The 21,060-nt window shown below is 39.6% G+C and overlaps 2 protein-coding genes, 1 long non-coding RNA gene and 1 pseudogene across 8 annotated transcripts; 2 read left to right on the top strand and 2 right to left on the bottom strand.

Moving 5' to 3' along the window:
- Positions 1-363: 363 nt before the first annotated feature.
- LOC133737646 (uncharacterized) lies at positions 364-2,179 on the bottom strand (annotated as a pseudogene).
- Positions 2,180-5,986: 3,807 nt separating this feature from the next.
- Positions 5,987-9,017, top strand: LOC133738192 (isocitrate dehydrogenase [NAD] regulatory subunit 1, mitochondrial). Of its 2 annotated transcripts, none has more exons than XM_062165656.1 (4): positions 5,987-6,642; positions 6,773-7,000; positions 8,268-8,346; positions 8,521-9,017. In XM_062165656.1, the coding sequence occupies exons 1-4, from the start codon at positions 6,115-6,117 to the stop codon at positions 8,793-8,795; spliced, it is 1,110 nt and encodes a 369-aa protein (XP_062021640.1). In that variant the 5' UTR covers positions 5,987-6,114; the 3' UTR covers positions 8,796-9,017. The 2 variants fall into 2 exon arrangements, with proteins under 2 accessions (XP_062021640.1, XP_062021639.1); XM_062165655.1 differs by having other exon boundaries at positions 5,988-6,642; positions 6,761-7,000.
- Positions 9,018-11,174: 2,157 nt separating this feature from the next.
- LOC133738191 (cucurbitadienol 11-hydroxylase-like) lies at positions 11,175-13,692 on the top strand. Its single transcript, XM_062165654.1, has 9 exons — positions 11,175-11,440; positions 11,589-11,913; positions 12,011-12,160; positions 12,259-12,507; positions 12,598-12,687; positions 12,779-12,857; positions 12,951-13,057; positions 13,177-13,304; positions 13,395-13,692. Exons 1-9 carry the CDS (start codon positions 11,238-11,240, stop codon positions 13,486-13,488), a joined length of 1,425 nt encoding a protein of 474 aa, XP_062021638.1. The 5' UTR covers positions 11,175-11,237; the 3' UTR covers positions 13,489-13,692.
- A 150-nt stretch (positions 13,693-13,842) lies between these two features.
- Positions 13,843-19,435, bottom strand: LOC133738877 (uncharacterized). 5 transcript variants are annotated; one of them, XR_009860349.1, is made up of 8 exons: positions 19,314-19,432; positions 18,648-19,196; positions 18,276-18,434; positions 17,894-17,940; positions 17,734-17,818; positions 17,239-17,358; positions 14,309-15,663; positions 13,843-14,157 (listed from the first exon to the last, which is right to left on the bottom strand). It is a non-coding gene; the product is annotated as an uncharacterized LOC133738877 (long non-coding RNA). The 5 variants fall into 5 exon arrangements; XR_009860347.1 differs by lacking the exon at positions 13,843-14,157 and having other exon boundaries at positions 14,538-14,908; positions 15,019-15,663; positions 19,314-19,424; XR_009860348.1 differs by lacking the exon at positions 13,843-14,157 and having other exon boundaries at positions 14,538-15,660; positions 19,314-19,435.
- Positions 19,436-21,060: the final 1,625 nt, after the last annotated feature.

Raw genomic sequence — 21,060 nt, 5'->3', positions numbered from 1 at the left:
GCTTAACAGAGATCTTGCCCCCTAGCTTCGTAAAAAACCTGTTTTCAGTTGGTATTACGAGCGTATATAGATACCACAGTTTTAAGAAGCAATAATTCACAACAAATGAAGGAACCAAACTTCCACAGCAATACTTAAAACTAAATAAGCGTAAATTGTATCCACTCACAAGTGACTGGCATATTGTATATCAGTTTGACAAAACAAAAAGTAACTCCTTACTATAGCAACTAATTGAAGTCCTATTTAAACATAATGGACTAGAGTAAACAAATACAAAGCTATTGATACAAACTAAAGAAATAAACAGAGACAAACTGCAACTAAAAGCCATTGAATTGACCTTGGCCTTGCAAGTTCTGCTCATTGCCTTAAACCTGCAACAAATAAAGATCATTAGGCAACCAACAACTCAAATCAAGATATCTCTGTTATACAAATTAAAGGAAAACTAGCAGTCAAACTTACTCTGTTCTCACATACGAGCAAAAGTCTTTAATTAGGCTCTCATAGCTGGACACCCTCAATTATCTATGCCAATATAAAAACAAATGTGAAACTGAGTCAAAGTCTTTATATACAGCTAATACACAACTATGTTATTATTTTCAGAAAACAAACTCCACAAGAGGTAAACAGTAAACACTATACACAAAGTGCCCCAAAATTACTAGTGTTCCATATTTAGAATCAGAAACCAATGCCTTAAAAAGGGTTACGTAAAAATAGCAAAACTCATTACCTAATAGCAAACTCTATTGTGAAACATTAAGCCTTCATACTAATTCAAAGAAACTGACACAAGGAATAAATATAAAATTGATACAAACTGCCTCAAAAACAACATCTACTTACTGATTCTAGCCGAGTGACGTTGCCATATGTGCTCAACTAGATCTGCTTGGAGCATAGTATCTGTTCCCTTGTCACGAATTCGCAAATGATTGCTAATAAAATCCTCAAACTCTATTGTGTGATTATGTGAAACCAAAACATCATCAATTTCCATATCTGGTTCAGCATATTGCCTTGCTAGAGTTTCAAGATCATCTTGTGCAATGCGTTCAGCACGTTCATCTTCAATAATCATGTTGTGCATTATAACACATGCTTTCATGATCTTTTGAAGCTTTTCACGATCCCAACAACGAGCCGGTCCACGAACAATTGCAAAACGTGCTTAAAGCACTCCAAATGCTCGTTCTACATCTTTCTGACATCCCTCTTGAGCTTGAGCAAAAATCTTTGCTTTCTTTCCTTGTGGACATGGAATGGTTTTGACAAAAGTGGCCCATGAAGGATATATGCCATCTGCTAGATAATATCCCATTGTATATTCATTATCATTGATCTTATAAGTGACCGGAGGGGCTCGGCCTTCACGGAGGTCTGCAAATAAAGGTGAATGTTCCAACACATTAATATCATTGTGAGAGCCTGGTAATCCAAAAAAAGAATGCCATATCCAAAGATCCTTTGAAGCAACAGCTTCAAGAATCAATGAAGGTTCACGATGATCTCCACGAGAAAACATACTTTTCCAAGCAACCGGACAATTCTTCTACTTCCAATGCATACAATCGATACTACCAAGCATTCCTCGAAACCCACGACTCTCACCAATCAATAACAATCTGGAAATATCATCAGAAATTGGTCTTCTTAAGTATTCAGCGCCAAATACATCAATAACGGCTTGGACAAACCTTCTCATAGCTTCAATTGCAGTGGTTTCACCAATTCTAAGATAGTCATCCACAGCATCTGCCCCAATTCCATAGGCAAGCATCCTCATAGCAGCAGTAACCTTTTGTAGAGACAATAACCCAAGATGGCCTGCTGAATCTCTTTTTTGAACCAAATAGGAGTCATGAGCTTCCACCGCAACTAGAATTCGAAGAAAAAGATGTCGATGCATTCGAAACCTCCTCCAAAATACAACTTCTTCATGGACTGGATTTTCAGCAAAATAATCGTTGTAGAGTGTTTGGTGGCCTTGCAATCGTTGTCTATCTTTATATATGCGACCAGGAACTGAGCCCTGACGCCTTCTTCTTCCATTCTCTTGTAGAGTAATAATCTGCAAATTCATCAATTCTTCGTTTGATGATGAATTGGCAAGATTCCAAAATTCCTCATTCGAAGCATCTGAAGATGAATATGAATTACTTTGATCCATGTTCCTGTTATTCAAGAAGAGAGAAGAAAGTTGAAGACATGCAAAGTGTTTGAAGTTCTGGGTGAGATGAAGGAAGAAAGACGGGGAAAGGAGAAAGAGAGACGCACTGAGAAAGTGAGAAACAATAAAAAAAATAAAAGACAGAAAGAGAAGAAGCTGTCAAATTTGACAGAGGAGAGGGTTATATATGTCTAATCCATGTGGAAAAAACATACCGGTTGGAGAAGGGTTTGGAATGGAAAAAATAAACGTTGGGCTTCCACATGGCAATTGACCTCTCTGTTGGAGATGGTCTTAGTATAGAGAAGATAATTACCATTTTTACAATGTTGATTTACTCAAAAGTTGAACATTCAAGCATATAACCTGCTAGTTTCTTCCAAACTGATTTGATTGTTATCAAGATATGAAGATATATTGGATTCAGTTTCTAAGTCTTTCAGCTTGGTGGTGTACGTGGTGAACTTACTGGCACTCATTTGTGGATCTTGTAGTTTATCCGTCAAGAAAATGGTTCACGATCTTCTTTCACCTGAGTCGATTTTGCTGTAAGTCATGAGCATGGATATCGACATTAATGTAGACAAATTGTCGTGCTTGATTGAGTCATGTGTTGGTCGTCAACTAATTGGTACTCAATTGCACTCAATTGTCATTGGATTTAAATTCAATGTTGAAAAATAATGAGCATTCAAACTGCTTTATTATTTTTCATTCTTAAATTTAAAACCAATGACAGTTGAGCACGACTCACCACGAAATCAACTAACCACATTGTTATTTTGTAAATGAACTTTTGAGAGTCTTGTTAAATGAATTGAGCAATGAATCTCCCCCTAATTTAAGTACCCAAAGCCAATACAGAATAGTCATCTAAGAGCAACTCCAACATCTTCCTTATAATTTCTATATTATAGGGAAGCAAAAGTCAAAGCTTTAGCCTCTTTTTGTTCTCCAACTCCAACAGATTCCCTATTTTACAACAATCATCTAAAATCTCCATATTCTTCCTTAAAATTTTGGAGTTAATTTGCTGTAAATATAGGGAATTTGGTTTTCTCTTTCCTCACTTTCCCTAAAATAGGGATAGTTATAGGGAATTTGTTGGAGCAAAAGAGGCTTATTTTTCTCTAAAGTAAAGAAAAATCAAAATATGGGGAATCTGTTGGAGTTGCTCTAAATGGCTAAATATGTTTTTTTTATGACAAGCATCATAATGGCTAAATTAGTCAAAGCTATCGAATGATTATCATTATCTCTTCGACTTAATTTTTGCTATAAGAAAAGAGAATTCTTTTACTCCATCTCACTATCTCTAATACCAGTGAGTACTGTATCAGGTAGGCTAGCATTGGCAACTTACTTTTTTTTACCATTTCTCACCATTTACGGATTATGTTCAAGGCAACGAGTCAATGACTAATCTATGAAGTCACCGCAGTAAATTATTACTAACCATCGATGTTTGAGCACGAGAGAAGTTAGGAATACAATTTCTAGGGCTGGGCGTGGTGCGGTTCGGGTCGGTTTGGACCTGAAACCGCAACCACACCGCATTATTCGGTAGGCCTATTTTACAAACCGCAACCGCTTTAAAATGGTTTGGACTGCATTTTCGGTTGCACCGTTTTATCGGTGCGGTGCGGTGCGGTTTGCACCCAAACCGCATACTAAAACATGCAACCAAAACCTGGAAATTTGAAAACCTGCAGACTTGAAAATAATAGAAAAATCAACTAAAAACTGAAACTTCTACAAACCAACTACAGAACTACTGATACAATCGGTCTGAATAGATTCAAATTAGTGAATTACACTAATACAAAGCATTTGTTAAAGTTCAAAACTTCAAATTAACCAAATGCAGAAAGTGGGAAACTGAGAATGGGAGTTCATAATGGTGCCAAATTACAGACCAAAATAAAATGGTAGTCCAACAAGCAAACAAATGCCAAAGTGCCAAACTCAGAGTTGCCGAGTGCCGACTTCAAGCTTCCTCCAAGCAATCCAACTCCTTCACTTCATTCCTCAGTGTCACTAACAGCAGATTCCCCTCCATCTGTCCATCAAATTCCCAACAAGTGCAAAGCATAAAAACAAATAAACCCATCCAAATCAGAAAGCTATCTTACAAATCCAAAGAAACTACAGATTCATATCCTTATAAATGATCGCAGAATTAACAATGCAAAACACAGCTATTTTACAAATCAGGAAGTTCAAAAACAAAAAATTAAAACGGTGAAACCCTTACCAATTTCCAGCTTTTCCAACTCCTCATACATCTGCAGCTCATCTTTGGTTGATTTCCTGCACTGGAACATCACGTGTGTCCTCATTGCTGTTGTGCCATTGCTTCTGGAGTCGCTTGCATAGGTTTGGGGGCAGTACTTGCACTTTGAACGCCCTGGCTTCATGAAACTCCCATCTGGATTCTTGCATTTCTCGAAATGCTGCCACACAATTGAGCTATTCTTCCGCTTGCTTGTTCCGTCTTGTTGTTCACCTTGTGGGGGAAGTGGTGGACGTGGTGGTACTGGAGCATCACTTTGAACAACTGCAGCACTTGGACTCGGTGCGGGGGTCGTCCCGATGCTAGAGTCTACAGTTCCAGTTGGTGAAAATGTTGGAGTTGAGGAAATCCCTTCCATTATCTGCAAGTAGCCATGAAAAACAATTTGTTTCAATCAACTCTGCAGCAAATCCAAAACAAGACTTCACACTTATCTTCCATAGTTCCATAACTATTTCCAACGGTCACTTAGCTGGGTATAGCTATCAAATAACTTGATAGTAAACCTATCATTCTATCTCTCTGTTACTATATACTCTGGTGTCAACTGGTTTTGACACAATAATTGGAAAAAGAAAAAAATTCGAGAGAGACAGAGAAGTGAGAGAACTGACTCATCGTTGAACTATCACACAAACTAGTCACATCAGTCATCACACTCTCATAAGTCATAATCTCATCAAAGTATCAACTGGTTTTGAACACAAGAACTGGAAAAAGAAAAAAATCGAGAGAGACAGAGAAGTGAGAGAACTGAGAAGAGAAGGGAACTCGATCCTTACCGGCGATGGGGTTCTAGCCATGAGAGAAGCTGAGATACTCGAGAGAGAGACGCCGAGAGAAGCTGAGTCATGCGAGACCACCGCCACTGCAGGCCCGTAGACCACCGTAACTCCGCCGCTCACGATCGCCGGATCTTCAGGCCTTCTCGATTAGGTAACTGTCGTGTCCTCTTTTCGATTAGGTAACTGTCGTGCCTTCTCGATCGCCGGATCTTCAGGCCTTCTCGATGGGTCAGTTTCGATTGAAAAACCGGCGGTGGTGGTAGTTGTGTGAGGCTCACACTGTGAGCGATGATGGAGAGATCGAAAGATGAGGGAAAAAATGAAAAATGAAGGAAACGGCGATCTGCTAAGCTAGGGTAACTTAATGATATTATATATATATATATATAAAAATCATTAAAAATAATTATATATATATAATAATAATAATTCGGTCCGGTGCGGTTCAATGCGGGCGGTTCGCAGCCATGAACCGAAACCGCACCGCAGTGAAGCAGTTCGGTGCGGTTCTCTTCCAAAACGACGTCGTTTTGATCACAATTCGGTTACCGAACTGGAAAAATCGGCGGTTAGAAAAACCGGTTTATGCCCGGTCCTTATTTTTTCATTTCACTGAAAAGAAGGAACGCGCGCACGTGGCTGACACTGGACATCATACAAAGAAGAAATTGGGCCGTTGGAATTTTTGCAAACAAGTCCTCCAATTTCCCTACTTTTCCGATTCCCTCCCCAACTTCTATCACCCGCCGACCAATCAAGTCCAACTCTTTCCTTCCTCTCCGCAAAGTCGACGACCCTCTCTCTAAAACCCAGAGACACCTCCCCGTCGGACTCGGAAAAATCAAAACCCTAGCTCGATGGCCCGTCGAGCCCTCCCCATCCTCAAGCAGCTCTCTCACCGTCCCACACTCGGATCCTTCCTCCCCAAACCCGACCCGAACACCCGATCGGTCACTTACATGCCCCGACCCGGCGACGGAACCCCGCGCTGCGTCACTCTCATCCCCGGCGACGGGATCGGGCCGCTCGTCACCAACGCCGTGGAGCAAGTCATGGAGGCGATGCACGCGCCGGTGTTCTTCGAGCGCTACGACGTCCACGGCGACATGAGCCGCGTCCCGCCGGAGGTGATGGACTCGATCCGGAGGAACAAGGTCTGCATAAAGGGCGGGCTTAAGACGCCGGTCGGCGGCGGCGTGAGCTCCCTCAATATGCAGCTGAGGAAGGAGCTTGATTTGTACGCGTCGCTGGTCAATTGCTTCAACCTTCCTGGACTCCCCACGCGCCACGAGAACGTGGACATTGTGGTGATCAGAGAGAACACCGAGGGTGAGTACGCCGGCCTCGAGCACGAAGTCGTTCCCGGAGTCGTGGAGAGCCTCAAGGTATGCTAATCAAGCTCCCTCCGATTTTGTATATTTTTTACTGTCAAAGTTGTTACTGAGCAAGGTTTTGATGGTGGAAGATTGTGTTTTTATGGCTCTGATTGAGTGGTTTTGCTAGGTGATCACAAAGTTCTGCTCAGAACGTATAGCGAAGTATGCGTTTGAATATGCATACTTGAATAACAGAAAGAAAGTCACTGCCGTGCACAAAGCCAACATCATGAAGCTTGCGGATGGTTTGTTCTTGGAGTCTTGCCGGGAGGTTGCGACAAAGTATCCCAGTATCAAGTATAGTGAGATTATCGTGGACAACTGCTGTATGCAACTTGTTTCAAAGCCTGAGCAGTTTGACGTGATGGTATGTGAGCGCAATTAGTTTTTGAATATTAGCGGTTGCATTTTTCCTTTGTTTTCATGGTTTGTTTAAATGCTTTGGCATGAGACATACCAATAATTTAAACTATCAAAACTGTTTCTAAGAATTTTTGTATATCTATGTGATGATTTCTAATATCCTTCTAATATGCTTATTCCCAAACTATGATGTAAGACTGAAGTGTAGTTGTACTTGGCAACATCTGAGCTCTAGCTGTTGAGAATCCTGCATACGCTTAGGCCAACTGATGGATCTACATTTGGAGAATCTATATTTGTTCATCTTGGTTTGAAGATTCTTTATGTTGAGTAGGCTGTTACTTATAGTTAAGGCTTGTCAAGATTGGTAGTGCGTAATAGATCGAGAATTTCTATCACTTGGCTACACTTTTAGCTTCTGAGCAGTTCTTCTAAGTGTTTTGCTGTTGTCAACTAGGTGAAAACTTAGGAGTGTACTTAGAGAAATGTTTAAGAGTCTAATGCCATAGCATTGAATGAGATTTTAGAGTATGCTGCATATGATTAGTCTCTTCTTTGGGATAAAAGTAAACAAAAAATAGGAAAGGTCAACTAAGGTCAATTGGGATGCAATAAGCCAAGTGTCCGTCTTTGCATGACTTCATATAAGAGGAACGAAGCTTGAGTTTACTAAAACTGTGTTCAGCTACCTTGTTTTCTAATATGCGATTCCATTTCAATTTTTGTTGTTTTAACTAGGTTCAAAAGCTTCTGCTTCGTGCTCTTAAGTTGTCATCGGCTTTGCTCTTAAGTTGTCATTGGCTCTGAAGCTAGTTAGTTTTGTTTCATTTTAGATTGTGTATGTGCTTTGACTTAGGGAGGGGAGGTTAGAAACTTAGAATTGGATCTGGACTGTGTTGGGTATTACCCCTGCTGTATAGGTTTGAAACAGGAAACTGCCCCTTCTAGACCTTGTAGTGTCAAGAGAGTATCATGCTTGGTTTGTCTTATCATCGGGCTTCCCTCTGTTTGATGTCTTATGCTTGTCCTTCATTTTACCAATACTATTTGCCACACGTTTTGTTGAGTTGTGAGCATGCTCTGAAATAAAATAACTTGTATACCAAAAGACCTCGCCCTGTTATCCAACTTAAAATAATGCAACTAATATAAACATGATACTTCATCAAAATAGAGATATACTTTTCTGCTGTTCAGTGAATTCAATGGTTGTTTAATACTTTGCTATTATCTGTCCCATCTCTTGATGCAGATTCTTTGATGTCTTGTAGGTCACTCCTAATCTTTATGGAAATCTAGTAGCAAATACAGCAGCTGGTATTGCTGGAGGCACTGGTGTCATGCCAGGAGGTACAAATTACTATTAATAAAGTTATATTTTCCATTCCTTGTAACTTATATAAGTACCATTCTAATTTTGATTTGTGATCAATTGCTTCAGGTGCTGATCACCGCTTAAAATCTAGTTCGTTCTTCTAGTCAGTCTCTTTTAGTGGTGTCTGATTAGATGTTTGGTGATTGCAGGAAATGTGGGTGCTGATCATGCTGTTTTTGAGCAAGGTGCTTCAGCAGGAAATGTAGGGAATGAAAAGCTATGGGAGCAAAAGACTGCCAATCCAGTTGCATTGCTCCTGTCATCAGCCATGATGTTGAGGCATCTCCAGTTTCCCTCATTTGCTGATCGACTTGAAACAGCCGTGAAACGTGTAATTTCAGAAGGCAAGTACCGTACCAAAGATCTTGGTGGAGTGAGCACTACTCAAGAGGTTGTTGACGCCGTTATTTCTAATCTGGACTGATTGACTGCTAACACGTCCATTGTGTTTATCTTGGCTATATACTTCATGCAATTGTTTACCCAGTGTCACACATGGTTTCATTTATAATGGTTCTTTTACATCATTAGTAGGTTATCCTACATCTGTCAAAATGCAGTGTTATTAATTTTCCCTTTTTTGGGAATAATTGGAACGGATCCTTATAGTCATGCAGTAATAAAGATTCAACCTTGCTTGCTTTCCTATCCCACGAGACGAATGTAACCCATTTCTGCTCTAATTTGCCTCAGTTTCCGTGTAGCCTGATTTTCAGATTGTTTGAGATTGAACTGGATGAAGTTCAGATTGGACCATATATGTTGTCTGAATTATTTGAGATTTGATTGTGTCTATTTTCTCTTAGTTAGGCCGTCAGTTTGTATTGTTTTATTTTTCTATTTTTAAGATTTTAGACTAATGGTAAGAGACAATAGACAGGACAAGGATGTTAAACAAAATATCCCAACTGTCCATTTTTCTTCATTATCTATTCCATCATTTGCATGTATTGTACTCAGATTTACTCTTTTTTTATTTTTAAATCAATATTTTCACCGGAGGTGTTTAAACCATCATTAATGCATATAATTTTAGTCATCCCAATTAGATTGGACTATTGGAGAAGTAATAGGGACAGGGAAATCTAGAATCAGACAATAAAATTGTGATTTGCATCATTATATGCAACATTTAACATAAAATCCAAAGTAACCCTTTTGAAATAGCTACTGTAAACTGTAATAATAAGTAACCATTTGAATCTAAATTGCATATTATTGACCTAGCTCTGCTAGGGTTTACTATACGGCGACGGTCTTCGACAAAATTTCCAAATTTGATCGGCAGCGGTGATCCTTCAACTCTGATGGCGGGGATGTCCTCCCTTCTTTTGTCTGGTTGGTTCGTGGGCGGTGGTGGCGGGGGTGTTCTCTGGCGTGCTCATCTGTTTTTTCCTTGCGGTTTTATTCTCGGTCCATTGGCCGTGTTGGATACTGGTCATGGGCTGCTTCTAATGTCGTTCCGTAGGGGAGACAATCTGGTGGTGGATGGTTTTGATTGCGGAACTGACGGGGGTCGTTTGGGCTGGAATGTTGGTAAGACCCGATCTCGGGTGTCGAAGGCGAAGTCGGAGCGAGGAGCAGTGGTGACGAATTGTGCTGAGCCTCCGTCGTCAGTGCTTGCATAGTTCTAGTGCTGGGCATGGGCTGCACTTGATAGAGGCACCGGTGCCGGTGCTGTCTTTGGTGGCTGGAGATCTGAGATGAGGGAGATCGGTGATGGCGTCTTGGGCTGACTGGGCTGCCTTGTCCTCCTACTGGGCTGAGTGTTGTTGGGCTCCCTGAGTTTGGGCTTCACAAGGGTGGAGGTGAATGTGGGCCGGCATTTGATAGTCTGACAGGTTGGGCTATCTGGGATTCCAACTAGGCTGTGGGTTGCTTTTGGCTGGAATGGGGCTCTAGGGCCCATAGTACTATTTAAATTTTGTTTGGGTCGCAAAAACCAGAGCCTTAAAATCTGCTTCGAGGTTTCTTGATTTTTGTTAGAATAAAGGTGCGTGGATTTTCTAAAAGGTGGGTGTACTGGCGAGTTTTTGAGTTTTTATTCTTCTAGAATAAAGATTTCAGGAGGTTCTAAGGAACAATTATTTCTGTTGACCCCATAGGGGTGTTTCGTTTTTGTACTGCTTGTTGAACTTAATGAAAGGGCTGACCTATTTCGATCAAAAAAGTGACCACTTGAATCTCAAGCTTTAATAGATTGTGATCACAAACCTCATGTACGTACTATATTGACCAAAACCATTTTCTTCATATAATACTTTCCTGGTCATCGCATGTGCGTATATGCTGGACTAAGTAAGAATAGTAATCCAAATATCTAATGTAAGTTATGAACGAGATTGAATGATTGAGCTGCGAGGATGGCATTGAACAACTTGCAATTGTCAACTTGTTTTGAATCCTTCAACCAGAGTTCTTCACAATAAAGAAGTAGGTCCCGGAAGATTGCCATCAAGGGCTCAGGAAGTTGTCTTCCCACGAATATTGAGCAGTATTCTAAAGTGGCGGCCATGTTTCTCTGCGAAGTTTTAATGCCGGCCATTAGCAGTTTAGTGCAATTCAAGTACTTTTCTTCACATTACAGCAGATAGCTGATGTAGTAGCTGATGTAGTAGCTGATGTAGTTTGAATATTTTGCAGATTCTAATCTTTCTGTCCTAGTATTCTTGACTTTTGTCTACACTAACTATTCTATATTTGGTCACCCGTCTTGATCATTGCTGCTGGAGTACGTACGTACTCGTACTTGAGAGTTGACAGGGTATGCATTATTTTCGAGTTGTATAAATAGAATGGAACCCTTTCTGTGTTCTGAAACAATTTCACATACACTAACACACTTGCAGAAAGTGAAGTAGTTAGAATGTGGAATGTTATGGGATTGAGTTTAGTAGCTCTGCTACTGATATATATCACTCACTGGATAGCCAAATGGAGGAACCCAAAATGCAATGGGGTTCTGCCTCCTGGTTCCATGGGCTTGCCTCTCATTGGAGAGACCTTAAGTTTGATCATTCCGAGCTACTCCCTAGATGTTCATCTCTTCATTAAGAAGAGACTTCAAAAGTAAAATTCAATTTTTTGACTATCAATTTACAATGTTATCTTTTCCATTGGGTCATCTGTTATATTTTTTTTTTGTCCTTAATTCTGATGATACTATGTTGCATGCCGAATCTTGTTTAACAGAGGTGTTGTTCTCTTTGCCTTGCAGATATGGGCCTATATTCCGGACTAGTTTGGCGGGTAGACCTGTCGTAATATCAGCTGATCCTGAGTTCAATAACTACATCTTTCAGCAAGAAGGCAAGTCTGTTGAACTATGGTACATGGATACAATATCAAAAGTCTTTGTAGGCGATACCAAGGCAAATGCAACTGGCGTCATCCACAAGTACATAAGGAGCACATTCATGAAACACTTCGGTGCTGAGAACCTCAAGGAAAAGTTGCTCCCTCAAATGGAGGATTGCGTCAACAAAACTCTTCATTCGTGGTCTAGTAGGGCATCTGTTGAAGTGAAGCATGCTGCCTCAGTTGTAAGTTACAAGCCCACATAATCACTTCATTACAGTGTTTATCATGAATTTTTTTTACTGTCATAAGTAACGTACGTATCTTTCCTTGCCGGTGCAGATGGTTTTGAATTTTAGTGCAAAGCAGATGATCAGTTATGATGCTGAAAAATCAACTGAGAACCTGAGTGAGAAATTTGCTGAAGTCATTGAAGGTCTTATGTCCTTTCCTTTGAATATACCTGGTACTGGATACTACAAGTGTTTGAAGGTAATATTTAACATCAATAATTATACAAGCTGCAGAACTTTCTCCTTTCAATTATTGAGATCAAATAGATTTAGAATATTATGTATTCATTCATTCAGGGCCAAAAGAAGGTAACAACCATGCTAAGGGATATGCTAAAGGAGAGATGCAATTCACCCGAGACACACCGAGGAGATTTCATCGATCAATTATGCAATGACATGGAGAAAGAGAAGTTCTTGACAGAGGATTTTGGTGTCCTGTTGATATTTGGGGGCTTATTTGCTACCTTTGAGTCCATTTCAGCTGTGTTGACTTTAGCTTTTAGTCTGCTGGAACAACATCCCTCAGTCTTACAAGAGTTGACTGTAAGTAAAAGAAAGGTTCATTTGAAACTCAATTTAGTGTTCTAACTCCTGTGATTAAGACATTAATAATTGATTATCTTTCATCATAAGGCTGAGCATGATGCAATTCTCAAAAATAGAGAGAATCCGAATTCTCCACTCACATGGGACGAATATAAATCCATGACTTTCACTCTTCAGGTAAGTTCTGCTATTAAAGCATGTTTTCGTTCACTTTGAAGAATATAATAGTATTTCAGTCGTATGACTCACTGGTCTTTGGTAAACATAGGTTATCAACGAAACTCTCAGGCTGGGAAATGTTGCACCTGGCTTGTTACGCAGAGCTTTGAAAGATGTCACAATAAAAGGTATGCTCTTATCACTTTGCTTATACCCTTTGCTATCGACTTGGAGAAGTTTAGTTTGTCAATAAATTGTTTAATTAAGCAAATCCTTTGCAGGGTATACAATTCCGGAAGATTGGACCATTATGGTTGTCCCCTCTGCTCTTTACTTGAGTCCCAAGTCATTCAAGGATCCCCTCGAGTTCAATCCATGGCGTTGGAAGGTGCGTGTTTTAGGTTGAGTCTCATTGCCTTCTCTCCAAATAACTTCACTTAATTTTCTTCGAGCGATAATGGCAATTACAAAATTCGGTAGCAGATAATTTGATTTTGTATGTATTAGGACCTTGATTCACTTGCCACATCAAAGATCTTCATGCCTTTTGGTGGAGGATTGAGGCAATGTGCTGGAGCAGAGTATAGTAGAGTGTTCTTGGCCACATTTCTGCATGTATTTGTCACCAAGTTTAGGTAAATTTCATATGTCTCATCTTCAAGAAAAATGTTACAACAAGGTTTTTGAATTTAGCTTAATCATCGAATTTATGTCAACTTTCACAGCTCCACAACAATCAAAGAAGCACGCGTTGCTCGGAATCCTATTTTAGCATTTGGCGATGGTATGCACATCAGGTTTTCAGGGAAGACAGTTTAAGATTAAGTGTTTATGTTAAGTGATCATTGTATGATTGAACCAATAATAGAAAATAAAAGCCTGTAATCATGTTGTTGAAAATTACACAAACATGAAACATATAAGCATAATATCTGGCCAAAGAGAGAAGCAAAACACACATTATTGCACATTATTTGGAAACTAGTATATACTAGGTATTACCCCCGCGCAATGCTGTGGGTTTACAATTTTTTTTTTTTTCACAAATTTCGTATGTAATAGTATTCTTTTTCACAAATTTCATATGTAATGCAGTCGCAATCATAAGCCAAGACACATTAACTTAAAGTGTTATATATATAAATGAGATAATCATATGTAGATGATAATCACTAAGGAAACAGCCGCAAATTTTGTGCTGTATTTATATTGATATGCATACAGAAGTTACAATTGTAGTAGAACTCAAATCACTAAAGTGATAACAGAATACAAAGAGATTAATATGTACAACTGCAAAATTATCTATAAATGAGATAATCATATGTAGATGATAATCACTAAGGAAAAAGGCTTCAAGTAATAGTGGGAGAGATCTGTCAAAGGTATACAGGCCTAAACTCTTGCCCTTGAAGCTAACAGGCTCCAAATAGTCAATAATCAATTTAGTTCTTTGTCCCTGTCATAATCATTGTTTTCATTATGGAACTGCAGTGACAATGAAATAGTTAGATGTTTCCAGCCAAGTTAACTTTCCTCTACTTGTTCCCATTATGAAACATGTTGGTAGAAGAGGATTGTAAGCAAATGATCCAAGTAACAGAATTTGAAGAATATGGTGTATTTAGTTCTGACTTACATCTAAAGTTACAATTAAAACCTTGAGATATAAATGTTGCTGAATATACAATTTTCAGTGTTATCATATAAATACTCCAATGTCCAACCTGCAAAGAAATTGAAACCTCACTGCTATATATGCTTCTTTATAAACAAACACTGAAACTAATTTACTTGACATCTGTATTCATAACCTCAGTGCAGGATTTTTGGGGCTAAGACTCAATACAGTTCTCCTAGGCAGAAAATGTACAAATATAGATCATATGTATTTCAACTATGCAAAAATATCATCGTATGATTGATGAGTGACAATTACATGGTTTCAAGTTTATACAAAAGCCACAGAATCTTAGTACCCAAAAAGAAAAGTTAAAAGTACGCGACCATTTCCATTCTATGGTTAAGAATATCATAGAATGTGTGTTTCTGACCAAGTCGTCACAGTATTGAGTGGTGGAATATTATAGAAACCATATAGCACAGGCATTGATACATTCAGCTCTTCCACCTGGTATAAACCAACCAATTGACTCACTCAAATAACCACACAACACTAAACAGTATGCACCAGTAAAACGGAGAACTGGTACAGTCAGCCCCAAAACTACCTTATGAACTGCACAAATATGGGGTTAGGTTGCATGCAAAAGATAATCATTAGAATCCATAAATTATCTTCATCATAACACAAATTGAAATCAAACAGAGTCTGGAAATAGAATTTACCTTGGAAATTTATTAGAAAATGCGTGCATCGAAGCAAAGAGCAACCCACCTCTCTCTCTCCCCCTCCCTCCCTCTGCAAGTCCAGCAAATAACCAAAACGAAACAACCCCTCTCTCTCTCGCTCTCTGTACAGACCAAGCAAAGAATCAAAAACTACTATACCTTAACAATTTGATTAAGAAGAGCTAAACAATTCATCACTCTCTCTCAACGATGGCCATTTTATGCTCTCTCTCTCCCCCTCTCTCTTTCTGCCTGCACCGATCAGCCACCCAAAATGAGGGATCAAATTCCACTCTCACTCTGAAAGTCTGAACCTTTATCCCTCTGTTTGCCGGTACCACAGGAAGGAAGCGATTAGGTGGAGCTGGTCTTTTTTGTAAAATCAGGCTGGAGCCAAGGGCAGAATCGTCAGCGCACTATTCATTTCGTTTGTCGTTTTCCTGTTTGAGTTTTAGTATAGTTACTAGGCAATTCCTCCCGCGCGATGCCGCGGGTCTGTTTGCTTGCTAATGATGAACGCTTCGACGCTTATGTCACGTCGAGGTACTGATCGATTCAACGTCTGAATTAACAGGCAGATAATTTCAATCACAAAACCAGACCCACAACCGTTCTTTTCTCCTTCGCTCAATCACCAGTCTGCTGCAAATTGAAGCAAAATCAATTCTCATACTAAATTCTCATGAGAAAAGAAAAAAAAAAAACAAACTTGAACACAGAAAAGAGCAATTAGCACCACAAAGTCGCAAACATTCTCACTAACCAAAAAAAAGGGAAAAAAAAAATGAGAATAATAGCTGGTTCAAAGCAAGTACTGCGCCATAAAATTTACAGTAATCAAAACCAAACTAACATAGTCTGCTAAAGAGGCCTCAATTTCGGGATCTTAGCTTTGGCTCTTCATATTTTGGGCTGTTTTCACGTTCTTCATTATGCTTTTTATAATCTCTAACTTGCTCTTGTCCGTGTGCTTCTATTCAATCTCTAGGTCTATTCAATTCTCTATTTCTTAATCATTCTTTATTCTGTTAGTTATGTTTGAAGTAATAACACATTTCTAAATTGATCATCAAACAGAGGAAGGAGTATTTGGCAGGCCATTTCTGCCCATAGCCCAGTTCTGATCATCGAACATGCAAGTCCGTAAAGATAAGGATGCTGAAATTTGCTGTACTTGGTGCTATATATCGCAATGAAAATAATCATTGCAATGCCCACATCAAAGTAAGATGCATGGGACATAATTAACCCTCCTCATCAAAGCTCAATTAAATTTGTTTCATCCCCACAGTAAAGGGAAAACAGAAAAGGATAGGTCCACTATATCAGTCTGAACTTTGCTGTAGATGAGCTTAGGCAAGCTAGCTAGATGGGCAGAAATATGCAGCATGAGACAACTTTAAATTGGACCAGCATATATGAAGGGGTCACTTCCTCTTCTATGATGACCTATAATTATAGATCTACCGCGCCAAGACCATGAATATGTAATGCTCTGTGCTTATAACACAACTGCAAGAACATACACCTTGGCAAGTACATATTTTGATACAACAAACCTTAAACCTAAATAAAGCTAAAAAGAACAGTTTCTCATTAATTACCGATATCAGGGTAACTAACCTCTTGGCAAAGGCAATAACAATTTCTCATTAATTACTGGCACTGGTTAACTAATCTCTCGACACATGCACGCATCATAAAAAGTTTTCATCAATTACGATCATCGGTTAACTAATATCTGGGCATGTGCTTGTTATAGTTTATTGTAAAACTTTGATAGATGAGTAACAACATAAGCAATTAAAGTTAGTGAAAATGGAAACTATACCAGCATAGTACTCACATGCTTTGGGATATGAGTTTGTTTAATAAGTAGGAAGATTGTGTATTATCTATGCTGCACTAATCACCTAAATGGCTAAATGGCTGAAACACCCTAATTTGTAAAATCAATAGTAAATCTATGATAGCAAAACTCATGAGACCCATGTACATATGAACATAACTCTGTGTCTTGGCTTCTCTGTCATCTATATCTTACTTGAGAAAAAAATACAAAATGTTTCTAATTAATCACTCAGATTTCGAAGTAAAAGATAAAAAAACCCATATTATCAACTAAAAATTAACATTAATAACAAAAAACAACCCAATCAAAAACAAAAGCAGATAATACAGAACAACAACAAAGATATATAAAACTAACAACCAAACCTCTTTCTTTTTTTCTTTTTTTCTTTTTTTCTTTTTTTCTTTTTTTCTTTTTTTCTTTTTTTCTTTTTTTCTTTTTTTCTTTTTTCCACTTCAAACCTCTCCCCCTTCAATATGCACAATCTGTAAATTAAAAACAAACAACAAAAATAAAAAACCAGATTCAACCTATAAACAATTCAATTAAAAATTTTGAACTAAAAAACCATAAACACAACAATCAATTAAATTGGAGTCCATCACCATACCCAAACTATATATGCACTAATCCTAGTAAGAACTCCATAGTGAAGGAAGTGGATAAGATTGGTCTAAGCGTCCTTAAAGGATAAGCACATGCATAGTGAACTTTTGGCTAAGTAACAAATCAATTTGTAGAGCAAGAGTGCACCAGCATACGCAAGTTTCTTACTGTATTTCTAAAAGATAATAATAGTGGAGATTTTAACAAACAGTGGAGGATTCCAATTCAAAATCCTCTTCTGAAAGGAAACGTACTTGAGCACAATCTGATCCCAACACTACAATAGCTGATATATCTGTGGTTTCTCCAGCAGAACAAAACTGACGACTCTAGCTCCCTCTGCAAATCAAATCAATTCAAAACCACAAACCAAAATTCCTCCACAGATAATCAAAAACTGACAAATACGCTCACCCTTTTTCAAACTATAACCCAACCAATGCAAAAGATGCAACAAAAACCTGCATCAGAAGCCAATCACAAAATCTAAGTCACAGAAGATCGTAAGCACAAAAGAATGAACCAAATCCATATGTACAGGCATGACGGGAAAAAAATGAGATTAGAATCATTTCATTGTGGAAGTTCTTCATAGAGATGCAGTTGAGCATTTTGTCCATTCATATATAGTATGCTGTATCATCAAAATTTCATATACAGAGAACCAAAATTTACGGTAAATCCGGAAAAGCATAGAACCAATCACTCTAGGAACCCAGAATGCAAATAATACAGAGATTACAAAGCACATGCAATGAAAACCCAGAATCGATCATATACAGAGGAGAGTCTATACCTTGACAATTTGATTGAGAAGAGCAACCCAGATTTTCGCTTCTTGAATATCTCTCTCTCTTCCTCTGCGGCTGTCAAGGATGGCTTTCTTTCTACTCGCTCTCCCTGAACCAACACTCTTCCCTCTCAGCCACCAAAATTGAGAAGGCAAGCAGTAGACCTACTCTTTCAATAAAACAACGCCCATCAGCATTTCGTTTTAGCAAAGAGAGACGCAAAATAAGAACAAATTGGTAACATGCTGAGCCAATTTGGCTAGCCTCACACCATATCCAAGCACCAATTGAGACTGAGCCAAATTATACCTATCAACAACTCACAATTGAAATCTGATTCAATCGAAATTAGAAAAACAAAAAACAAAAAAACTCACACATGCACAAAGTCTCAAACTTGAGAAATCGATTGAAGCACCACGCTAGTGATGACGTCGGCTCAAGATGAATACCGAACAGAAATCGCTGAGATGGGAGGAGAGGGAGTGCAGTGAGAACAAAAGAAACAGTCCGTAGAAGAAAGAAGAAACCGATGGAAACATCTAGTATACCTCGGTCAATGGCAGCCTGAAATTGTGAGAAAAAGCGAGGGCAGAACCGCCATTTTACTGTTAAATGAACAGTGCGAGGAATAGTGTTTCGGCTTTAGATGTATGTATAATAACTAGTAATACTCGCCCGCGCTTTGCTGCGGGAATTACTGTTATATGTTACTGGGATAACATTACATAGTAGAATGTTTTTGTTGTACACCTTTATTAAAGAATGATTAAAATATGTTACACGAATTTCTCACTGGAATCAATAACTTCAAATCAAACTTGGTATGTATCGTCTAATAAAGCAATAGATGAAAGACAATAATGAGAACTGTTTGATGGATGTTGGCTTGAAAATTAGCGGTTTGGCTTGTTATTCTGAAGCTCCTGCAATGTACATTTGATAAATTTTATTAAGAATCAATGGCTATTGCTGATTTCAAAAAGTCAGCATTGTTTGGGGAATGTGCTGATTTCATTTGTGTAGTTGGTGATTATGCTAACCTCGGAGCGCAATACCTTAAGCTTCCAAATCTGTGTATCAGTGAACATCCAATTGCTGCAGTTGTAGAAAGACATCAGCAGCTACTGCACTACCTCCACACCAAGTAGAATGGTCTGCTTAGATACAACCAAGACATACAGGATAGTGTTTTCATATGGTTGAAAGAGGGGATACCGACACTGGGTGTACTTAGTAGTTCTTCTCTCTTTCCCTTTTTTTTTTTTTCAGTGATTGAGCCACATAGGCGACACCTGGTCTGAGAGTAAGGGGTTGACCGTCAACTTCACTTCCATTTGAGATAGTCGGAGCCCAGAAGAGAGTGAGATCGTGACCAAGAGTTAGAGTGGTGGTGAGTTACCAAGAGCTGCGATACCGAGGGTGGGTGTGCTGGGAGGGGACCGAGAGCGGGATCTGCTCAGCAAGTCCCTCGGGGTACTACTGCCTCCCTAACCTCGTGGACCTCATTGTGACATTGTAGAAGGTGTCTCCATGAGTAACAGGTTCTGGGCTTCGACTCAATTGAGTAACTTATGTCGTTGCCCGGAGTCCAATTTGGTCACGATTGGAGTTGATGCCAGGAAGTTGAATTGCTTACCCAGGGTGAGGAGGGCAGCGAGAGAGGGGAAGTGCACTCAGAGCGACTGCTGGCGACCGGGATGAGCCACCCGAAGGTGAACTCGAAGCCCACCGGGATGGTGGCAGCGAGAGGTGTGGGTCGAATGAGGGCTTGGTCAGTGAAAGACGCTGCCCGGATAGGTCGTTGAGAGCCGAATTGTTCCCGGGAAGTGAAGATGTCGCCGGTACAGGTCACCGGTACAAATGGTGTCCAAAGCTTTTTTTTTTTTTTTTTTTTGAGGTCTGAACCCGGATGATGATCGGCGTTGGCAGGCAAGTCCTTAGTGGGATGAGGGAGCTTCCGGTGGCATGAATCTAGGTGGTATCAGTGAATCACCGGAAGAAAGAACTTCGCGGTGTCCAGGTTGTGGTGAGTTCCCGGAGGAGGAGAGTGGTACTGAGAGCAAGGTTCACCGGTGTACGAGGTGTCAGGATGAAAAATGGCTGTGTCAGTCGCCGGGATGTGAGTTATTACCGAGGAGCTCACCGGGAGTTGACTCAGCCTGGGAAGCATGGGTGCCCAGATCACTTCTGAAGTGCGGTACTGGTGAAGCTCGATCGAGATAAACGGGTTATGCCGGAGAAGATCTATATGAACCCAATGGGTCCAAGTAGACATCAAAGTCTCGGATGGACTAGCTGCCCCAGGAGTGGTCTTTGAGTCTTGGACTTGCAGCACCTCAGTGGCTTGTGGTATGTTGCATGGCAATGGATGCATGGACGAGCAAGAGTTGTTGTTGGTGTCCGGGAGTGACCAAGTGGGTCACAGTACCCCGCTTCATGGTTGTATGCATGAGGGAGTAGGAGAGTTGCATGGGTAAGCAGGCAACACGGCCAATGTTTTTTGTGAGAATTCAGAGACTAAGTATGAAGCATGATAGAGAGAGAGAGAGATAGTGACACAAAGTGTATAGTGGTTCACCTTGCCTATGAGGCAAGGCTACTTCTACTTAGAAGTTCCACTATGAGTGAGGCCAAGTAGTTTTTGTAGTGATACAAGTGTGAGGATTATGGATCCCATCCTCTTCTAAGTAGGGGATGACTCCCTTTTATAGCTAAAGGATGTCTCATTCTATTCTACATTTCCAATGTGGGACATAATGCACATATTGCTTTTCTTGAAGCCTTTTG

Source organism: Rosa rugosa, chromosome 3 (genome assembly GCF_958449725.1).
Source record: "Rosa rugosa chromosome 3, drRosRugo1.1, whole genome shotgun sequence".
Classification (NCBI taxonomy): domain Eukaryota; kingdom Viridiplantae; phylum Streptophyta; class Magnoliopsida; order Rosales; family Rosaceae; genus Rosa; species Rosa rugosa.
Note: the sequence above shows the minus strand (reverse complement) of the source record. Positions and strands in the feature narration are given on the sequence as shown.